Below are 21208 nucleotides of genomic sequence, written 5' to 3'. Positions count from 1 at the left end.
GCAGTGAACACACACCCGGAGCAGTGGGCAGTCATTTATGCTGCAGCGCCCGGGGAGCAGTTGGGGGTTCGGTGCCTTGCTCAAGGGCACCTCAGTCGTGGTATTGAGGGTGGAGAGAGCGCTGTACATTCACTCCCCCCACCTACAATTCCTGCCGGCCGGAGACTCGAACCCACAACCTTTCGATTACGAGTCCGACTCTCTAACCATTAGGCCACAACTTCCTTTTATAATACATTATAAAGGTATTCTTAAGGCATTATAATGAATGCATAATGCATTATACATAACTTTATAATATGTTGTAGCAAGAACAGATTTAATGTATTATAATAGTTACAGCTTTTAAGAGTAGGATGATTTATAACACAATGAACACGATTATATTTCTCATAGTTATAATGTATTATAAATATGGGCTTCATAGACAGTGTTACTGAACTGTTTATCTAATTAATTAAGTTAATGACATTCATTAATTCTTTTAATAGTGAACTAAAACAAAGCATTCATATTTTCTCAATCCAGTAACACTGACTTCCTGTAAACAACCATAATCTAAAGTCTAACTCAAACGACCAAAGCAATCATTTACTCGTCCACATGTTGTTCTAAACTCACATTACCTTGTGATTTCCCCGAAACACATGCTCACGCTGGTCTTTACTGCAACAACTTCATTTTGTCTGTCAGGCAAAGCATAATAAAGTATTGTACTCTTGTGCAACCTTTTTACAGCTCAAAAGGCATGCGTCTTTATTCACTTCCATCTGTTTGGAAAACTGTATTCTGCACTGATTTATTGTTTTTCCCCACAGGTTTTGGAACAACATATGAGCGAGTAAATCACTTCAAATTTTAGATGAAAAAACAGCAGCAGCAAAAATTTCAGCCGTTCTCATAAAACAGCTGTCATAAGAATCATATATTATTGCTTCTATAAACCTGAGATTGGAAGTAAAGTGCACTTAGCCAAACCAAACCATCATGTAAACCTGCTTACTCTGCTACACGTTATTTAAACAGCTATATCTTTTCAGAAAATCAGTTATCTGTAACCCACAAGGTTACAGCGTCACCTTCATCGGTAATGGCCTCTCAGAAACATGTGAGCGTGATGGGAAAGAACACAGTCCTAACCCAACAGAGCAGCTGTGTGGCACGTCATGCTTCAGGAACTACACAGTCTTCTTCCTCCTCCGTGCTTTGGCGTATCCTCTTCCAAACCAGCCGCCCTGAACCGCTGTAGCTTCACCCTGAGGCTGTGCGTCTGGCGAAGCGTCCTCCAGAGCAGCAGGTGGCGCTATCTCTGACCGAGTGTGGCTCTTCTGCTCTTGTGGACCGAGTGGTTTAGCCAAGCTTAAGATGGGGTCTTGTGATCTGTTATTCATACAAATTACAGGCAATATTAATAACCGACAGCTGCTTTAGATGCTCTGTCTGAGCTCTGCTTCATGTATCTAGTGCTGTCAAATGATTAATCGCATCCAAAATAAGTTTGTGTTTACATAATCGGATATGCATGTGTGCTGTGCATATTTATTACACACACATGCATGTATACATTTCAGAAATTATTATTTTTAATATATTAAATGTTTTTATCATATAAATTATATGAATATAAATATAAACATGGAAATATTTTCAAAATGTATACATGCATGCATGCGTGTGTATTTATATATACATAAATATACACAGTACACATACATATATTATGCAAACAAACACTTATTTTGGATGCGATTTAATCGTTTGACAGCACTAGTATGTATTCAGTGTTAAGTGGGTCTTGCCTGTCGTAAACGGGAATTTCCAACCCCAGCTCCTGCATCAGAAGACCCATCACAGCATCACACTTGCCATGAAGTTTCAGAGTGGCCAGGTTATCTTTCGGTGTCCACTAAAATAAGGAAAACACACCAAGCTGTTAGATCATGGAAACTGAAAGCCACATCAAGGGTGGTTTTATGAAGAGAAATATTACCTGTAGATTTACAATGTACAGCTTTGGTCTTCTGTTGGCTGGCCTGTTCATGCACCACAAGCACGAGTATTTCTTCAACACCTGAGGGACAAACACACAATACATGGCATCAGCTGCATCATTTCATTCTAAACAATGACAAATATTGCAACATGTTAACTTTTAACATCTCATATTGCTGCTGCTTACATAAAAGCTTAAATAACAAGGAAAAAAATACCAAGCAATGCCTCCAAACTATGTCGGGGCATCTAGCTATACATATCTTTGCTACCAGCAGCCTAAGATTTAAGCCACGCCCCTCTTGATTACATCATTTAAAGGGACAGTTCACCCAAAATTCAAATCCTGTCATCATTTTCTCACCCTCTTGTCATTCAAACCTGTATGACCGCCTGTGGAACATAATATATTGGAACATTATACATTTTGAATGTTTCACATAGTGCTTAGTGAAGCTTCGAAACTTTTGTGAATCATCTGTTTCGCACGTATCAAACTGCCAAAGTCTTTATGTCATGTCATAACTGTTTCGAAACGTTTCATGCAAGTTCGTTGAAATCGACATTTTTAACGAGTCATTTGTGTAACTAAAAGGATGAGAAGCAGTTAATAGTCTCTTACTGGCCTCAATACACAAGCTCTCTGTAAAACAAACAAAACAAGCCTTGCAAATTAATATTAAATTGTTTAAAAACCACATATTATACAGACACTTCATATTTAACTTATTTTATTATTTTTATTGCATTTAATGTATTATACTTTCAATAAAGAAAAATTGCAATTGGTTTTTAAAAGCTGGTTTTATGCATGTTTTAGCCTGAGTTTTTGCCTCATTTACGCACTTTTGACCAGCAGCTTCGAAACATCATTTTGCGAAGCAATTGGTTCAATTGATTCGAAGCTTCAAAAAGGCTAGTTTCTCCCATCACTACCAGTATAACATATTTTGAAGATATTTAGCTATTTAAACACTTTCAGTTCCCATTGACTTCTAAGATATGGCCCAAAAATACTATGGTGTTTACCAAACTATGTTTACACCAACATTCTTCCTAATATATTTCAGTCATACAGGTTTAGAACAACATGAGCGCGAGTTTCATTTTTGTGTGATCTGTCCCTTTAACCTGCTCCGGTCACATCCTCACCTTCAGGCTGGAGCCCAAGCAGAGGATGAGGTCGGTCTGCTGTGCGGCCTCGGCGGCCCCCTTCCAGTTGAGCGGCTGCTCCAGGGTGCCCCGCTCTCCGAAGTGCACTATAGTGTCTCTGAGCTCCGCTCTGCAGTGAGGACACAGGCGGCCCGTCCCGTGTCTGTGCAGAGCCGTGCGCTCCGTCACGTCAAACAGCCGGATAAACTCCTGCGCCGGAGAGCAGCAATCACACACCTGTGTGACGGCACAGGGGAAGAACAATAATTTAAAAATAAATTATACGAACAGTTTTGAAAAAGTTTTTTTATAAGCTCTAAAAGTGGGAGTAACCCCCCCCCCAGTGTATTCTACATTAGATTTTGATATCTCTGTGCTATCCTTTAAGACAAGTAAATCAAGACATTTTCACTTTAAATTTATGACAAATGCTGCAAATCTGATTCACAGACCTCAATGAACATGTTTCCGTGGAGTTCAGAGAGAGCGTGTCTGGGCAAACCACTGCGCAGGTGAAGACCATCACAGTTCTGCGAGACCACATGCTGAACCTGCAAAAAATATTCAAAGTCAAGTTAAAAATATTTGTATAGAACTTTTCAAACAAAACCTCGTTTCAATGCAGCTTTACAGAAAATCATCTTTATAATATCTTAATAGTTGCATTTAGCTAGACTATATTGTAGCTGGGTGAGAATATAATTACATTTAGTTACAAATTATAATAATATAGTTACAAATGACTTCAACACTATTTTCCTGTTTAATACTGTAAAGATGCCACAATCTGTATTGTAAAAAGCACTATGTGATCAGTAGAGATTTGCGATGTGATCCTGGAGCACAAAAGCAGTCATCAGTAGCACAGGTATATTTGTAGCAATAGCCAACAATACATTGTATGGGTCAAAATTATACATTTTTCTTTTATGACAAAAATCATTAGGATATTAAGTAAAGATCATGTTCCATGAAGATATTTAGTAAATTTCCTACCATAAATATATCAGTGATTATTTATATGCATTGCTAAGAACTTCATTTGAACAACTTTAAAGGAGATTTTCTCAATATTTAAATTTTTTTGCACCCTCAGATTCCAGATTTTCAAATAGTTGTATCTCAGACAAATATTGTCCAATAATCCTAACAAACCATACATCAATGGAAATATTATTTATTCAGCTGATGATGATGCATTAATCTAAAAAATTGTTTAAACAAATTGCCACTTAAGACTGGTTTTGTGCTCCAGGGTCACATATGATATATCGCCCCACACGAGTGTACTTTCTGTGCTGGGTAGATTACTTACAAATAATCTGTCTGTTACTGATCACATGAAGAATACTAGCTAGTAACGTAACCCAATTTATTTTAGGTAATGTAGTCTGACTACTTTTTAAAATTACCTTTTTACCCAACTTATTTTAAACTTACCATTCATAAACAATAATACATTTCATACTTATTTGTTTTTCACCCCAAATTTAGAAGCATGAATTGCAAAGTTATTTATATGACGTTTACATGTTTATAGACCAAGAAGAGCCGCACTCATCCAAATAGTCCAAAAAGGCTTATCATAAGGCCATAAAAACTGCAAAGGTGCTAAAGTGCAAAACGTTTTCAGGTATTACCCCTTCCTCAGGGCCATGTGCTACCAGGCACACACCTGCACTCATTAAACCATGTAGTCCTTTACCATAATACACTTAATATCACGAGAATACAAAAAATACATCTCCCAAAACACACATATCCCAATACATTCAAAATGATCCATATATAAATATAAAAAAAAGTATACAAATACATCCCCCCCAAATTTTTTTTGCATCAGTTTTTATATACAATCAGTGGAGTCCCACCCCATATCCTTAAATTATTATAACAAACAATTCAAAGACAAGTCTTCATTCACACCAAGAGGATGTAAACTTTTAAGATCAAACATCCACCTACATTCCTTTTGCAAGAGTCTACGTTCCAAAGTCTACGATCTACGCACCGTATATTATTGGTCTACTGGACTTTCGGACGAGTGTCTGGTGCTACGGCCTTCTCTATTCGTATGACGCTTACATGACCATTCCATGTTGTAAATATAGTCAATGATAAATAGCACCGCAGACAGTAGGACTTTTAAAAATGAAACTTTAAACTTCAGTGAATTATTAATAATTTACTTGTAATAATATGCAATCACATAATCCATAAAAAAGTAACTGTAATCTGATTACGAGCATTTTAAAATGTAATATAATCGAATTACAAGTACTTAATTTTTGGAATCCAATAACGTAATCCAGATTACATGTAATCAGTTACTGGATTGATAGATAATGGCTTGAATAACTCTGCTCCTAGCTAGAATAGAGTATGTAACTAGAATATGCAATTTACTGTACCTTCTGATCAAACTGCAAAAAAGTACTATATATCCATTTTTTTATATCACGGGGTGATAATATAGTTTGTTTTTCGCCAATATTACAATCAAGCTATTGAGATTTGCTATACAGTACAAACTGCTCAATGTCAGTGTGCTGTAAGTATTTGGGTATTCTGATCATTCCCAGAGACATTTCACATAAACCATGTGCTGTCACTCACCATCTTCACTTTGTGTAGCATCCAGATGCACATGTGTGTGAGAGTGGGCTCAGCTCGACTCAGATCTGATGCACTGACGGATGCAAAGACAGACAGATGTTAACATGCGGCAGAACGCACCCGATTAGAACAAAAACAGTAGGCAGGGCTAACTGTAAATCCATATTCTAGACAAGAAACACTGTAATAGTGTATCCCTCACCTCACAGATCGGCCCTTCTGCAGCTGAGTCCACACGCCATTGGGCCCCCGATAGTCTGGGATGGAGGCGGCCTGACGAGAACACACAAACTTACACACTTAACACAGAGATGGACAACATATCTAATATTTACAACTCAAAACTGATGACGCAGACGCATACTCTCCAGCCACGCCAGCCAATCCCCACTGCAAATTAATGCATATTGACTTTGGTTCAACTTTGCTTTTTGAATCAGAAGAACGAAATAATAGAATTTACCCTTAATAATAGAAATAATTAGTGCTGCTGTTGTCTTCACTGATTTGCAACCTGTTCATGCGTGTTAACATCTCAAAAAAATGTGTTTTAGGGTTTCATGACACTTCAATATTATTTTGTTGGTAATACTAAAATGAGCAGAAGTCACTATTGCATTGGTTTTAAATAATGCACTCTATCTAGTCATTGTGTTTATGGGAAAGACGCACCGTGCTGATTCCTGCTCCGGTGTAGATGACCACATGCTTGGCCTGCTGCAGAGCCTCCGCCAGCTGCTTCACTTTAGCCCTCAGGTTCTCAGCATCATCGAACACCTGCAACCATCACAACCACATTCATAGCACCAGTCAATGAGAGAAACAGTGCATAAAATATATAGCATTCATCAAACAGAAGGTGAACTGCATTGGTGGAGATTCGGACAAAGCCACAGGATTTGAGGAGCCTTTGGATTCAATCATAAATTGCAAAAGTTACAATAAATTGCCAGATTTATCATGAATCACAGGATGTAGAGCGTCTGGGAATGTATTCATGCAACACCTGAATGAAGAACAGCTTTTGTTTGTTTGTTTGTGTTTAATCCCATTCCAGCTTCATGGCGAGAAATATTATGGTTGAAGTATATCATGTTTTTATCATTTATTTTGCTGACTGTATTTGGTTTAACCAAAACTCTATATGGCTTAACTGTTAAAAATCTCTTCAAAAGAGGATCTTCCCCTAGTATTAAAAACTTGTGTCATCTTGGAAGAATAGCTTTTATTAACGTATGAGAAATTCAAACGCATGTTTAGTATCTGTATCAGGGTTTCTGCAGGCTTTATGTAAATGTAAGTAAATTTAAGACCGAGTCAAGCAAATTAAAGGAATAAATTGAAGGGAACTGCATCTAAATGTAAATTTTTTTAGCGAGCACACAATACGTTATATTAGCAACACTTCAAAGTTGGAAAATATGAATAAATTTTCCATAAACAGATAGATAATGCACTTCATCATCAGTATTTTTTACTTGTTTTACAGTGCAAATGTCCAAAGATTTAAGATTAAGACACTTAAGTCTCGTTTTCTGTGAAATTTGATCAAAATGAAGTGTGTTCATGATTAAAACAAGAATAAACATCTATCGACGGGCTCCGACTATTAAACTGCTTTAAAAGATTTTCACTCCCCATCGACAGATATTGGTTCTTGCCATAAACTTACTCAATTTTGTTCATTTTTTTCAGAAAACCAGACTTAATTTCTTCATTTTGCATCTCCAGTAAATGCATCTTGATTTGAGGATGCTCGGATATTTGTACTGGAAAACAAAAACTCTGAGGAAGACTAATGTCATGATTTTATGAAGTTAAAGGGTTAGTTCTCCCAAAAATGAAAATTCTGTCATTAATTACTCATCTTCATGTCGTTCCAAACCCTCCTTCGGGTCAGAGAGCTCACGGACTTCATCAAAAATATCTTAATTTGTGTTCAGAAGATGAATGGAGGTCTTACAGGTTTGGAACGACATGAGGGTGAGTAATTAATGACACAATTTTCATTTTTGGGGGAGCCTTAAGACTCTAAACTGGTTGAGGAGCTGCAGAAACGCTGTGGTCTGTCGTGTTTGACGTCCACCTCCTCCTGTTTTCTCCTGAGCAGGGATCTGCGGCTCTGTCTCCGGCTCAGCTCCTGCACCGTGTCCTGATGCTCCTGCAGCAGAGCCCTGTCCTCCTGCGTCCGCTCCGCCTCGGCCTTCTGGAGGAGCCTGGAGATCTGTGACAGACAGACAGAGAGAGAGAGAGAGGAGATCAGACACACACCTCAGTCTCCAGCACCTGGGCCAAGCACACCTACACAACACTGGATCTCCTTCAAACACTGCAAGAGGCTTTCACAAACCTTCTGTAATTCATTCATCGTGTCGATTAAACGCTGGAAGTGGCACAAAACCACTGGTTTTCATAGCAACGGCACAAACTGTGGTTAGCATGAGCATCTCTGAAGATTAGCTCGTCTCGCCGGCTGTAAGCTTTTACTGCTTTGTGTTTCGCGTCGCTAGTTTCTGCTCATGTGAGGTTATTATAACGACGTTATGTGTTAGTAATATAATGCGTCGTGTTCATACCGTCTTCACCGTCTGTCGTTGTTTCTCTCGCTGTAAGATTTTCGCCTTTTCTCGCTGTTTCCTTTCTGCTCGAGCAGAGGAGCCGCTGTTTGTGTTCACGTCCATGCTGGATCTCGCCAGTGACACTGATCTCGCGAGATTTGCATGAAACAAATGAGAAGTCGTCTTCTTTCCAGTTTAACGTACCGCCCTCACAAATGAGAACTGGAGCCATCGGTCAAAGACAAACAAACAAACAAATAATTTTATTTTCCTGCCTGACAGAGATGGTTTATTTGGGTGGCTCTTAGCTAAAATAGCTGAAAAGTCTTTAAAACCCGTCTTTATTATTATTACACACACAAATAAAGGCCTCTGAGTTTGAGTTCACGGTGGTCTGTGTTCAGTTGACGGCAGGCGGCGGTAATGCACTGTTCTACCACCGAGAAATAGAAGAAGAAGAACGCGTTTGTGCTTTATTTTCGTCCACGCTGATTTGAAAAACATTCAGTTTTTCTGAATCTGAATTTATTTTATTAATTTCACTATGTCTATTAAATTAAATGCTCTTTACAGCGACTCATATGTGGATATAAGCCAGTATAGAGACCAACATTTTAAGGTGAGCATAGTTTTTCCTTCAGAGAAGGATGCATCAATCATTCTGGCACCTTTTATTGTGTCTTCCTCCATCATATTATACTTATCTTTACATTCTCTTTTTCATTTATAGATTATACAAACTTTATTGTTTATTTAATTACATTTTTGCAATTGAACACATATATAGCTAATGTTCCTTGAATAATGTTTGTGTGTGTGTGTGTGTGTATATATATATATATATATATATTCCACTTTACAGTTTAAAAAGAATATTGTAATTTGTTTTTAAAAATAATATTGTAATGTTCTCCAAGGCTGCATTAATTAATGAAAAAGTCCAAAAAATGTAATACTGGGAAGTAGTATTATAATTTAAATAACTGATTCTATATGAATATATTTTATTCTTAATATAAAGACTGCTGTATTTCCAGCATCATTACTCCAGTCTTAGTGTCACACGATCCTTCAGAAATCACTCTAATATACTGATTTGATACTTTTGTACCACTGTAATTGTGATTGTTTTTTTTTTACAGAATTCTTTGATGTTTTGAAGTGTAAATCGTCTGTAACGTGTCCCTGCTGAACAAAAGTGTGTGTTTTTCATTTACAAAACAAAAGCGTAGTGATCCCAAAGATGAAAGTGCTGATGATAGAGGCTGGGAATGAATCTGAAGATCTTTGCAGGGCAACCGTTACGAGCAGGAGAAGCTGCTGAAGCAGAGCTGCACGCTGTATGTGGGAAACCTGTCCTTCTACACCACCGAGGAGCAGGTGCACGAGCTCTTCTCCAAGAGCGGAGACGTCAAGAGGATCGTCATCGGCCTCGACAAAGTCAAGAAGACCGCCTGCGGCTTCTGTTTCGTAGAGTATCCTTTCATCCCAGAACCAGGGGTGCGAAATGCTGCTTTTTCTTGCTGGCCATTCTCTCTCTCTGGCAATTTCTGTCCCGGTGTTGAATTTGATTCCATCAAAACTGCATATTTGAGCTTCTGTTGACCATATTTGATGTGCTCTGTGTGAAAATGGGTTTAGAATTCATCAATTTTCTGTTATTTTAAGGGGGAACTATCTTTTTTAGGAAATGCAGCTTTTGCATGTTTCCTCATCAGTGTTTGAGATTATGAGATTAGTATGAAGAACTATGACATTAGTTCTTTAAAATAACCTTTGATCACAATCACATTTGAATGTCAGCTAAGACTTCTGCTTTCAGACACAGAGACTGTGAAACTAGTGCCAGTTCTTTAACTGCTGATGTGAAGATATTACACTCGCGCTGATGCCGAGCATGCTCTGAGGTTTATTAATGGCACGCGGCTGGATGACCGCATCATCCGAACGGACTGGGACGCAGGCTTTAAAGAGGGCAGACAGTACGGCCGGGGCAAGTCAGGCGGGCAGGTAAGCGATAAAGCACACAATGATCACAATAATTATTACATTTATATTTCAGGAACGAGTTGTGTTTTGCTAGTAACAAAAAAATCCTATAATTGAGGTCCAAAAGCCTGAGACCGTTTTCATGCTTCTATTCTGAATATATTAATAAAAAAGAGATTTGCTTTTCAGTGTCTCAATTTAATACGAAGTTCAGTATTTTGTTGATCTGCCTCTCTTTTGTACCCCTCTGTACATCTAGCATTGTGTGGCTCTGTTTGGGAGTAATGCAGAGCAGTTTTTACAAGCCTGTTCTTTGTGTTTCCAGGTCAGAGATGAGTACAGGCAGGACTATGACCCCGCCAGAGGGGGTTATGGGAAGCTGGTGCAGAAATCTTGAACATGCCTTCTGCCAATTTTTATTTTTTTTAAACATTTGATTAAAAATGAACATGGACAGGATTATGACAGGGACGGGGCGCACAGTAACAGACCCAGTTTTGTGTGTGTGATGTACATATTAGAGTTTAGTGCTTTAGGAAACTCATGTCGTCTGGCATGTGTAGTCTTTCTTTTTTAATAAATTTTGTTTTATAAAATGCCTTGTAAGACTCCCACTGTTTGTCTTGAGATGAACCCACCATCTCCTGCATGCATATGGATGAAAAATGTGTTGCCAGTGAATCTAGTCTGGTTTGCTGACAAATAAACTATTACTAAAAATAAATGAATGGTAATGTCTGGTCGCTATAGCTGGAGCTCAGAATAGTGCACAGGTTAATTATCAGCACTGATCTGGTCATTTTGGTTCCGTTCACACTGTGGCCCAAATGCAATGTTTTTATTTCCATATGACCGTGTGCTGCGCAGGTGTTGCAGTTTTCCAGCGGAACCAAGTTACTTTTTCCACTGTTGCCGCGGGTCGTTTTTAAACTTCGTGGGTTGACCCCACTGATGTGATATTTACCCCCGGAACATGATTGGGCTAGTTTTGAGAAGCAATTTGGCGGATTTTGTTGTGAGAACCTGGCAACCCAGTATTGTTCTTTCGTGCATGCGGGTCAGTTCAGAACCATGATCTGGGGCCTGTTCCATAAAACAAGTTTACCAAATAAGCCAGGCTTATTTCAGTTAGTCTGACTTATTTTGAACCAAATCAACTGACAATACGTCAGACTAACTGAAATAAGCCTGGCTTATTTTGGTAAACTTGTTTTATGAAACAGGCACCTGTTCACACTGGAAATCTGATATTGACCACATTTAAAACAATATGAGCAGCTATTAAAAAAAGGATCTGAGCAAAAATCGTAATTGATCGCTAACGTATTGCCTATGTGTAATAATTACTGCATCAATTCCAGTCATTACACTAATTGATTAATTGAACTTCAACCCATTCCAATGTATATAAAACTATTTTATTACTTAAAAAACAGGATTCTAAACTATTTAGACACGTCTTAAAGTTTGATAACAGGGTTGCAAAAATGTCTAACAATTACACTGACCTTTCTGAGTTGGAAAATCAGCATTTTGTGAAGGTTAAGCGCCTCCTTTCATACGCATTTACAAACACAATAACAGACACAGCACTGGTTATTCAACATGGTTTTATGTATTTTTAAATAATGATGAAACTAGTAGTCAGAAACTCAGTCTGAGGTTATAATTCGTTGGTTCAAGTAACTAAATGACAGTATCGCTCTTAAATGGTGGGTCACTGACAAAAGTATAAATCTACTATCTTTTGTACCAAACTGCATCACAAGGTAGAAAAACGCTCGTCACACAGAACAGAAAAGATGACTCAAGCACACACAACCGCAACAATCAGCAATCGCCTATTCTGCTCCCAAATTTCAACCCGGTCTCATGAAATTGCGCATCAATAGCACGAGTTTGTTTTGATTTGGTGTGCTATTTATGCACAAAAATGGACTTTGGCATGCATACGATACGCAATCGGTAGGATTAGGGTTCTGGGGTAAACTGCCTATTATATGCACGCCAAAGCCATTTTTTTGTGTATCAATACCACAAATTTCTGTTTTTATTCGGCGTACTATTTATATGCGTTTTCATGAGACAGCGTTTGTATTAACCAATGACAGAATGGCAGGTTTCAATGATATTTTTCAGATCAGTCTTCACCATTAAAAAGTATAAATAAAAAGGCAGAAACCTGCAGCTTTCATCGCACTGTGCTCATTTAAAAAATGACCTTTAACTGACTTCAATTAACGACAAATCTACATGCTACAAAATCAATTTTAACCACCGATGCATTTGAGGAAAAACAACAGAAAGTGCTCAGAAGTGAGAGAACAGCCGTTTGCAACAACAGAATGGCCAAATAATGCTGGGGTTTACAGCAAGCAGCCTGATATTAAGCATCAATCCTGCACCTTTTTCTTTAGGAACATCTGGGAATATACTTAGAGGATGATCAAATGTTAACAAAGCAATCTGGTCCAGGACTTTAAGAGTATCGCCACCAAATCTGCTTTCAAGTTATAAGCTGGACTGTACAAGTGTTCTGGTGTTTGACAGTACATTCATTAAATGCTTCTTGTACCTCAGCAACGGCGTGGCATTTATAAACGACAAAGTCCTTCAAGTTTCATGCTGCAAAGCAAAAATGATGTTCTTTACAAAAAGAAACCTGATAGAAAGACGTAATCTGTGTTATGGATGTGCTATAAATGAAACTGAAAATAAAATACGTTTAAAAACAAAAATATCCACACGCTTGTGAAGTTTTGAATCTTTGTGGTTGCCAGAAACAGAAAAATGTCTCCATTGCTGAGGATCTTGCGTTCGTTTCACTGAGAGGTCGTCGCAGGCTTCGTTAAACTCAAGGTCGAGGATGCTGGGAAAAGGCTTATCTGAGCCGCCGATGTACTGCGAAGAGGTAAACGCGACCTGAAGAACTCCAGCAAACCGACAGGAATGATTGGACAGGCTCAAATATCGGGAACGTCCAGCTTTGCCTGACCAGAACTTTGGGTTTCTTTGTCTTGTGGTGAAGTCCTTTCCCTCCTGTTGTGACACCAGTCTACGAGTCTGGAGTCTATGTGGCTTTGTCTTGGTTTAGACACTCAGACAGTCTGCAGTCACACAGCTCTCTGTAGATCCTCTTGCGGACGCGTGGCATGTCCTCTTGAGTGAAGAGCAGCGGCTTCATGAACGCCAGGCACTTGCAGTACTGCCAAATGAAAAAGATGCTCAGTTTTATCATCTGCAATTGTATTGCAGGTATTATTCATGGCCACAATAACCACAATCTTAAATGTGACCCTGGACCACAAAACCAGTGAGATGCATACATTATCTGAAAGCTGAATACTGATGTATGGTTTGTTATGATTGGACAATATTTGTCTGAGATACAACTATTTGAAAATCTGGAATCTGAGGGTGCAAAAACATCTAAATATTGAGAAAATCTCCTTTAAATGAAGTTTTTAGAATCACTGATATTACTAATCACTGATATATTTATGGTAGGAAATTTACTAAATATCTTCATGGAACATGATCTTTACTTAATATACTAATGATTTTTGGCATAAAAGAAAAACTGATAATTTTGACCCATACAATGTATTTTTGGCTATTGCTACAAATAAACCCCAGCGACTTAAGACTGCTTTTGTGCTCCAGGGTCACGTATCATGATACGAGTCATTTTATTACAGATATATAAAGTATAACATTAGCCTCTTATTAATCTTGAAATCTTAATAGTGATTCATTTTTTTGCCATTGAATAACTTATTTTTCAGTGGAAATTTATTTTGGATATCTTTGTTCATGTGATTTAGTTTTAATTAATTTATTACACCATTGCTTTTCCCACTGACAGTCATAATTGTGGTGGATAAGTGGAAAAAGTTATGAGACTACATCATAAATATACTGAATGTTGATATATTGCAAGTTATGTTACTCGGCAACCATTAACAACTAATGCATAGAACAACACAAATCAGATATTAAAGTTACGATGCAACGGAAGAAGCGACAAATCTTTTCTTGTATTCTTCTGTAAATAAATACGTTATGCATTGGTTGTTTGTCTTGTTTTCACTGGTAAGTCCTCTTACGACTTTGATTAAACATTACGAGTTCAAAACATTAAATAATACATTTGAAAAACCTATGCAGGGATGAAATGTTCTCGATAAAATCTAGATTGTGGGTTCAGAAAATATATATGGTGAATTTTTATTTCACGATTATTTCAAGTTTTTCCTAATTCTTTGAAAATTTGGTCACATTTTCACATTCGATTTGTCTGTTTAGACCAATGCATAAAGTTTTATGTAACAGCATTGGTCCTGTACATGTAACCATAAGTGTGAATCTTATTAGTTGGCCAGTTTTCAGAAAAGCAATTATAACACCTCTGTAAAAAAACAAAAACAGCATTTAGATGTTCGTGTCATTCAAACTGAAATGTTCACACTGAACATTTGTCTTGGTGTGAACAGGCCTTTAGCTTGTTTACGAGACTTATTTCTTGCCCAGTTCTGCCCACTGACAGCCATGAATATATCTAGGTACTTTCAGCTAAATCTAAAGCACTGTGTATCATCAGTCCACCCAACCCATTTCTTACCTCCAAGACAAAAACCCCACAGTCATTGTCGTTCTTCTGCTGTGGAATGGTCCTGTTGACGACCATCTTCCAGCCCTTCTGAAAGACGGCTTGTTTCTTCTCTTTCGCTTCTGCCAGGATGTATTTCAGGATGTTCTGTGGATGAGAGTCACACGTCAGGTCTCTGTGAGGATTTCAGTATGTACCACTCTTCAAAAACACTCACATCCACAGCGAACTTGAACAGGATGCCCTGGGAGTCGTAGAAGTTGATGCTTTGCTTGGATACGTCCACGGTTATGAGCGACCAGTGGATCTCCAGGTGAAGAGGAATCAGAATCAGTGTCTTAGAAAACAGATCAACCTGAGCAAATCCAGACAGACAGAAGACATTAGGCACAGTGCCTCTATTCCTTAAAATAATGAGACTCAAATTCCATATTCATTAGAAAGAAAACAATTAAACAAAATATTAGAATTTGGTCTCTCTTTTTTTCCTTTTACAAAGGAAGTCAATGGGCTTCAATGTTGTTTGATTCCCAGTGTTCTTCAAACTATCGTATGTGTTTTTGCAGCACAAAAGAGTCATACAGGTTCAGAATGTTGTATTTGGAAATTATATTTTGGGTGAACTAATGCTTTACTGAGCATTTGTTCAAAAGAACAAAAAGTTGACTTAGGAAAGACAAAACTCTTACAGGAGACTTCTTATCATGCAATAAGCAACAACGGATGAGATGCAAGCTTTTTGTCATCGGTGTGTGATGATTGCATGCCGTGACATTCACCTTTTTGGTCCATCGTCTCACTCCTTCATAACCTTTTGCTACAAACTGTCGGTAAAAAAAACTGTTGAAGAAATGAACCTAGAAAATGACAAGGCGTCAGAAATTATGAGAGGAAACAGAGCCATAACACTGATTTCCAAATGCAAATCATTTTTTTTTTTTTTTTAAAACACACAGAAACCAAATATGATTATTATTATGCCAGTAATGCATAGCCTCTAGAAAACATACCTACTACTGTATATTAAGCTAATTACTGTTAAATGTTCCTGGGCAAACGTTCTAGTAATTTAATTAGTATTCTTATGATCAGGAATTTCTCATGAGGGCAAAAGATTCCCCCTAAACAGGTTGAAGTCGGTCACACAAATATGCTTTGCTCACCAACAGAAAGCTGCTTTGTTTGAAAGTGTGTACTATGTGAGCTGAGCTTTATATTTAGCTATACTACAGATAAGTTTGCCCCCAAAATATTGATTATTCAACTAAACACAGCTTTTGGCTGAGCTTTTTGCACTAAATTTAAGCACAATCACACACTCAGCTCTTCTGAATCTCAGTATAGCTGTGATTCGGTCTGATATTCAGGACAGTGGATGCCGTTAATGCTATTACTGTACCTTATGATTTGTAGCTTCCATGATCAGTTCTCCGTACATGTTAATCACCTGTAAAAACACATACATCAAATCCTGCATCACTTCAGTGTACATGTATATGCTGCTTAGAAACATGGATTTCAAAGAGGCCTACCTGGTCATTGACCCAGTTTTGGTCATCGAGTGTTGAAAGGTCATCTAAGGTCAAAGTGTGCTTGTTGTAGGTCACTTGGAAGAAATGCATAGGAGCACAGGCCAGACCAGCCCTGTACTTGGCCACTTCTTTTGTTATCAGCTTCATCCTGTAGCAGAATATACAGGAAATGAGGTGAAGTTAGGGCACCTTATGCTATTTTCCACAAATTGGGGTTCCATTGTTTTTCTAAAAGCAACAGAAAAACAAATTCCATTTTCTTTGAAACGTTAGTGGTTTATCTAACATATCTAATGTAATCCAGCATGAGAGATTAGGGTTAGATTTGTTTTAACCCTAATCCGGACCCTAACCATATAAGTACATGTACTTAATTAATGTTACTCTGTACTTAAATGTATAATTACACTGTAACAAGGACACCTTAAAATAAAGTGTAACCACAAATTGTTACAAAATTTAGAGATCAGTATAATTTTTTTATATTTTTTAAAGAAGTGTCTTCTGCTCACCAATACTAGTGCTGTCAAACCATTAATTGCGATTCATTTTTGTTTACATAATGCGTGTACTGTGTATATTTTTCATGTATAAATACACACACATGCATGTATATATTTCAGAAAAATAGGTTATGCTTATATATTTAATATATTTTTATATAATATAAATATATATATGTAAATATTTTCCAAATGTATACTGTATATGTGTGTGTGTGTGTATATATATACACACACACACACACACACACACACACAGTACACATACATTTATTATGTAAACAAAAACTTTTATTTTGGATGCGATTAATTGGGATTAATCATTTTACAGCACTTAAAAATACACAACAAATTGTAATATTGTGAAATATTATTCCAATTTAAAAAAGTTGTAAAAATGCTATTTATTTCTGTGATGCGCAGCTGTATTTTCAGCATCATTACTCTCCAGTCTTCAGTGTCACATGATCTTCAGAAATCAGTCTAATATGCTGCTCAAGACACATTTCTGATTATCATCAGTGTTGAAAACTGAATGTTCAGGTATTCTTGCAATCAGGAATTTCTCTATTCAAGCTGGTCACACAAATTTGCTTTGCTGACCAACAGAAAGCTGCTGAAAACTAAATATTTTTTGGAGACTTTTTGTGAAAGATTTTTTCATATTCTCTGATGAACAAAGTTCAAAAGTACAGCATTTATTTGTAATAGATTTTATTGTACAATGTAAATGTCTTTACTGTCACTTTTGATCAGTTGAAGGTGTCCTTGCTGAATAAAAGGATCATTTCTGACTTACTGACCCTAAACATTTGAGCGGTAGTGTAGATGTTATTTACAAAAAACAAATCCCACATTTTGGTAACAGGTTTTTGCAAAGTCCTGCAAACTTCATTCAAATACATGCACACTGTGTTTGACCTCCAGAGGTCTTTCTGAGGTGATGTTCCTCCTTTCACTGATGAAAAAGAACATCAACTAGACTTGGTTTTGTGCCATACTTGTAGAAAAACATGATTCAGTGGGGATTAAACTTGCCTGTCATTTAGATCAGACTGAAACGTCTTATTTAGGTGATTGAGGACGTCAGTATCACTCAACGGAGTGAAGCTTCCATATTTCCCATAGAACTGCTCCAGGAATTCTGGAAGATAGAAGCATATTCATTAACAAACCAAAGAAAAGAGACACCAGAAGCTGTCGAAATCATCCAAACACTACCATGAATGCACTCGATGATGCCCTCAGTGGTGAATTCAGCCGGAGGCAGTGCAGGCGGCTGTCCCGTCTCCTCCGCGGGGTCGCTCCTGTGCTCCTCAGCAAGGGGTTTGCAGTAGTGATGGTCCCAGGAAGCCTTGTTTACTCCAGCTCTCAGGCCGGGCGGCTCGGTTTCCATCGCATCCGGCTCCGTGCTGATCAGGGAAGAATCGGGGCGTTTCTTCATCAAATCATTGGGTGTGACAGAAGCGCTCAGCTCTTTGGGATGCGCATGAGTGCTGTTCTCCAGGCCGTTCACCATGACGGGGCTTTCACTCCCACTCTCAGTCTGAGAAAGCTCTGGCTTCTCTTTAGGAGACGGAGCCTCATCCATCTCAGAAGTGCCGTCCGCTTCCAAAGTCACCACAGAGTCGGCCGCCGCCGAGCTCACCACCTCCTCCTCTGCCGCCACCTCTTCTTCTTGGCTCAGCATCTCTTTCCTCCTGCGGCCGCGTTTCTTGGACACCTGCTGGTGTCCCGGCGCGTGAGGCTTGCCGTGGGGCCCGCAGCAGTCGCACGTCTTCGGCACACGTTTCCTCCTGGAGCGTCCATTCTCAGGCATCTCGCCCGATTCTGCCCTAACGGAGCTGTTTGCTGCCGGGACCCTCATTGAGAGCTCTACCCCATTCCTCCCGGGAGCCTCTCCACCTGTTTTGTGCTTCTAGCAGGACTCCTCCATCGACAAGCAGACGCTGAATCTCAGAAATGGAATTCTGTGGATGCACTTTTCTTATCTGCACTTTGAAAAAATGTCTATTAAAGGGAGAGAGAGTAAAACAATCTGAGTGATTTGAGATTAAATTGGCAGAAATAGCATTTTGTGGGTAACAGTTATTGGTCAGGGCTGCAATAAAAATAATAATAAAAACAAAAACACTATATATACACTACTAATCCCAAGTTTTTGAACAGAAGTCTCTTCTCCTCACCAACCCTGCATTTATTTGATCCAAAGTACAGAAAAAAATGTAAAATTTTGAAATATTTTTGCTATTTAAAATACCTGTTTTCTATTTGAATATATTTTAAAATGTAATTTATTTCTGTGATGCAGCGCTGTATTTTCAGCATCATTACTGCAGTTTTCAGTGTCACATGACCCTTCAGAAATCATTCTCATATACTGATTTACTGCTCAAGAAATATTTATTATTATTATTATGTTGAAAACAGCAGAGTAGAATTGTTTCAGGTTTCTTTGATGAATAGAAAGTTCAGAGGAACAGCATTTATCTGAAATAGAAATCTTTTGTAACATTATAAATGTCTTTATCACTTTTGATCAATTTAAAGCATACTTGCAAAATAAGTGTTAATTTCTATAATTTCTTTCCCAAACAAATGATAAAATTACACTGACTCCAAGCTTCTGAATGGAATAATGTATAACGTTACAAAAGCTTTTTATTTCAGATAAATGCTGATCTTTGGATTCATCAAAGAATCCTGAAAAAATGTACTCAACTGTTTTAAATATTGATAATATTGATAATAATAATAAATGTGTTTTGAGCAGTAAATCAGTATATTAGAATGATTTCTGAAGGATCATGTGACACAGAAGAGCAATGATGCTGAAAATACAGCTCTGATCACAGAAATAAATTACATTATAAAATATATTAAAATAGAAAGCAGTTATTTTAAATACTAAACATATTTCACAATATTTCTGCTTTTGCTGTATTTCGGATCAAATAAAAGCAGGCTTGGTGAGCAGAAGAGACTTCTTTCAAAACCATTAAACATCTTACTGATCAAAAACTTGTGACAGAGTTTCAACTCTGCAAACCAAATGTGTCTGAACACTGAATATGCTATTTAAAAATGTCTTAGTTATTATGAGTGAAGTTTGCTGCTCAGTCGGCTGCACGTTTTCTGATGAAGAAATGTCAAGTATATTTGTTGTTATTTGTAATAAAAGGTATTTTGAAGGAGGCTACTATCATACAGCATCATCCTATCATATTCATACAACACTGTATTTATATGGTATTACTATGGTACATGTTAAAAGCACGGTTTAGTGCGGCTATCATCATATATGATAGAGATATACTATAATGCTTATTATAAACGTGCACCATGGTATTTCTATGAATAGCAGTGTTTGACGGTGCTACTATAGTACTAGTGTAAATCTCGTTTTTATACTATAATGATTATTATAAACGTGCACCATGGTATTTCTATGAATAGCAGTGTTTGACGGTGCTACTATAGTACTAGTGTAAATCTCGTTTTTAGTCAGTAAAAATCAGCGGATCGCAGACATCATCCGGAAATCAGTTTTTCTTCTGAATATGAGAGAAATATGACTGTGCTAGTCTGCTCGAACATCAAACTGAATGAAAACATGAATACATACGACTCTCGGCCCTCAGGAGAGCTGTGAGCAAAAACGATCTGAAGAGAGATGTTGATCATCAGTGAAGAGATCCTTTATTTAACAATAAAACACAACACAAAACCCTCGCGGGCGCCTGTGGTTTACAGCCTCACCGTGTGTGGGTCTCAGGACGAGGTGTGCAGGACCTCTGAGGCTGTGAGAATAAATTCCGATCAATATTTCCCTATCAATGATATCGATAAAAGTGAGGGTTGTCTGGCGTTGTTATGGTCGCGGACCGAGCGCGGCGCACGTCGATGACGACACACGCCTCAGTGTTTTGGCGGCATCTAGCGGGAAGTAGATACTTTTTTTTGTGCCAGTTTCGTATGGAAAGTGTCGTTTTTTAAAATTATTATTATAAATGCCTCTAATCACAACTATGCAAGTATATTTATAGTTTTTAGTATATATTTTTAGTCTTTTAGTTTTTATACCGAGTTCTGCTTTGTGCTGTGTGTGTTTCTGCGCGTGCTCACAGAACTTTGGCACATTTCAGAATCGCTAATAGAACGTTCGTTCACAGATAAACGGTGCCACAAATACGTGCTTTATTACGGTTTTTTATGTTTGAGCTTGACGTTTGTTCTGTTTTTTAAACGTTACAATGT

The 21208-nt window shown here is 37.8% G+C and overlaps 4 protein-coding genes across 8 annotated transcripts in view; 2 read left to right on the top strand and 2 right to left on the bottom strand.

Moving 5' to 3' along the window:
* rbbp9 (retinoblastoma binding protein 9) overlaps positions 1 to 21208 on the top strand; it is a 211477-nt gene that overhangs the window by 4224 nt on the left and 186045 nt on the right. The window contains exon 6 of one of the 2 annotated variants that reach the window (XM_079426108.1): positions 2 to 1325. The exons of the other annotated variant lie outside the window; for it this stretch is intronic. The gene's annotated coding sequence lies outside the window, so the exon portion shown is untranslated. Of the gene's footprint in view, position 1; positions 1326 to 21208 lie in introns of those variants that run through there. 2 annotated transcript variants of the gene reach the window in all.
* Positions 305 to 8454, bottom strand: sirt7 (sirtuin 7; the record flags this gene model as incomplete). 2 transcript variants are annotated; one of them, XM_079426104.1, is made up of 10 exons in its annotated part: positions 8337 to 8454; positions 7847 to 7984; positions 6433 to 6537; positions 5963 to 6033; positions 5761 to 5833; positions 3597 to 3695; positions 3145 to 3381; positions 1991 to 2071; positions 1800 to 1906; positions 305 to 1380 (listed from the first exon to the last, which is right to left on the bottom strand). In XM_079426104.1, exons 1-10 carry the CDS (start codon positions 8439 to 8441, stop codon positions 1179 to 1181), a joined length of 1218 nt encoding a protein of 405 aa, XP_079282230.1. In that variant the 5' UTR covers positions 8442 to 8454. The 2 variants fall into 2 exon arrangements, with proteins under 2 accessions (XP_079282230.1, XP_079282231.1); XM_079426105.1 differs by having other exon boundaries at positions 1179 to 1380; positions 8111 to 8451.
* On the top strand, positions 8757 to 11022 carry ncbp2 (nuclear cap binding protein subunit 2). The gene is made up of 4 exons (XM_079426110.1): positions 8757 to 8937; positions 9612 to 9793; positions 10190 to 10328; positions 10633 to 11022. Exons 1-4 carry the CDS (start codon positions 8863 to 8865, stop codon positions 10702 to 10704), a joined length of 468 nt encoding a protein of 155 aa, XP_079282236.1. The 5' UTR covers positions 8757 to 8862; the 3' UTR covers positions 10705 to 11022.
* Positions 11902 to 20874, bottom strand: senp5 (SUMO specific peptidase 5). 3 transcript variants are annotated; one of them, XM_079425855.1, is made up of 10 exons: positions 20711 to 20874; positions 20577 to 20614; positions 18173 to 18961; positions 17990 to 18095; positions 16449 to 16596; positions 16316 to 16363; positions 15696 to 15773; positions 15134 to 15271; positions 14929 to 15063; positions 11902 to 13512 (listed from the first exon to the last, which is right to left on the bottom strand). In XM_079425855.1, the coding sequence occupies exons 3-10, from the start codon at positions 18816 to 18818 to the stop codon at positions 13378 to 13380; spliced, it is 1434 nt and encodes a 477-aa protein (XP_079281981.1). In that variant the 5' UTR covers positions 18819 to 18961; positions 20577 to 20614; positions 20711 to 20874; the 3' UTR covers positions 11902 to 13377. The 3 variants fall into 3 exon arrangements, with proteins under 3 accessions (XP_079281981.1, XP_079281980.1, XP_079281979.1); XM_079425854.1 differs by lacking the exon at positions 20577 to 20614; XM_079425853.1 differs by having other exon boundaries at positions 20577 to 20843.

The sequence above is a fragment of the Barbus barbus genome (genome assembly GCF_936440315.1).
Source record: "Barbus barbus genome assembly, chromosome: 9".
Taxonomy (NCBI): Eukaryota; Metazoa; Chordata; class Actinopteri; order Cypriniformes; family Cyprinidae; genus Barbus; species Barbus barbus.
The sequence above is the reverse complement of the archived record's forward strand: the minus strand, read 5'-3'. Positions and strand labels throughout refer to the sequence as shown.

Coding starts and splice junctions, on each gene's coding strand:
- ncbp2 (XM_079426110.1), top strand. CDS start 8,863: ATGTCTATTAAATTAAATGCTCTTTACAGCGACTCATATGTGGATATA. Junction 9,794..10,189: donor TGCGGCTTCTGTTTCGTAGA/GTATCCTTTCAT, acceptor GCTGATGTGAAG/ATATTACACTCGCGCTGATG. Junction 10,329..10,632: donor GGGGCAAGTCAGGCGGGCAG/GTAAGCGATAAA, acceptor TTGTGTTTCCAG/GTCAGAGATGAGTACAGGCA.
- senp5 (XM_079425855.1), bottom strand. CDS start 18,818: ATGAGGGTCCCGGCAGCAAACAGCTCCGTTAGGGCAGAATCGGGCGAG. Junction 18,096..18,172: donor CATCATCGAGTGCATTCATG/GTAGTGTTTGGA, acceptor TCTATCTTCCAG/AATTCCTGGAGCAGTTCTAT. Junction 15,774..16,315: donor TGGAAGCTACAAATCATAAG/GTACAGTAATAG, acceptor GTCATTTTCTAG/GTTCATTTCTTCAACAGTTT.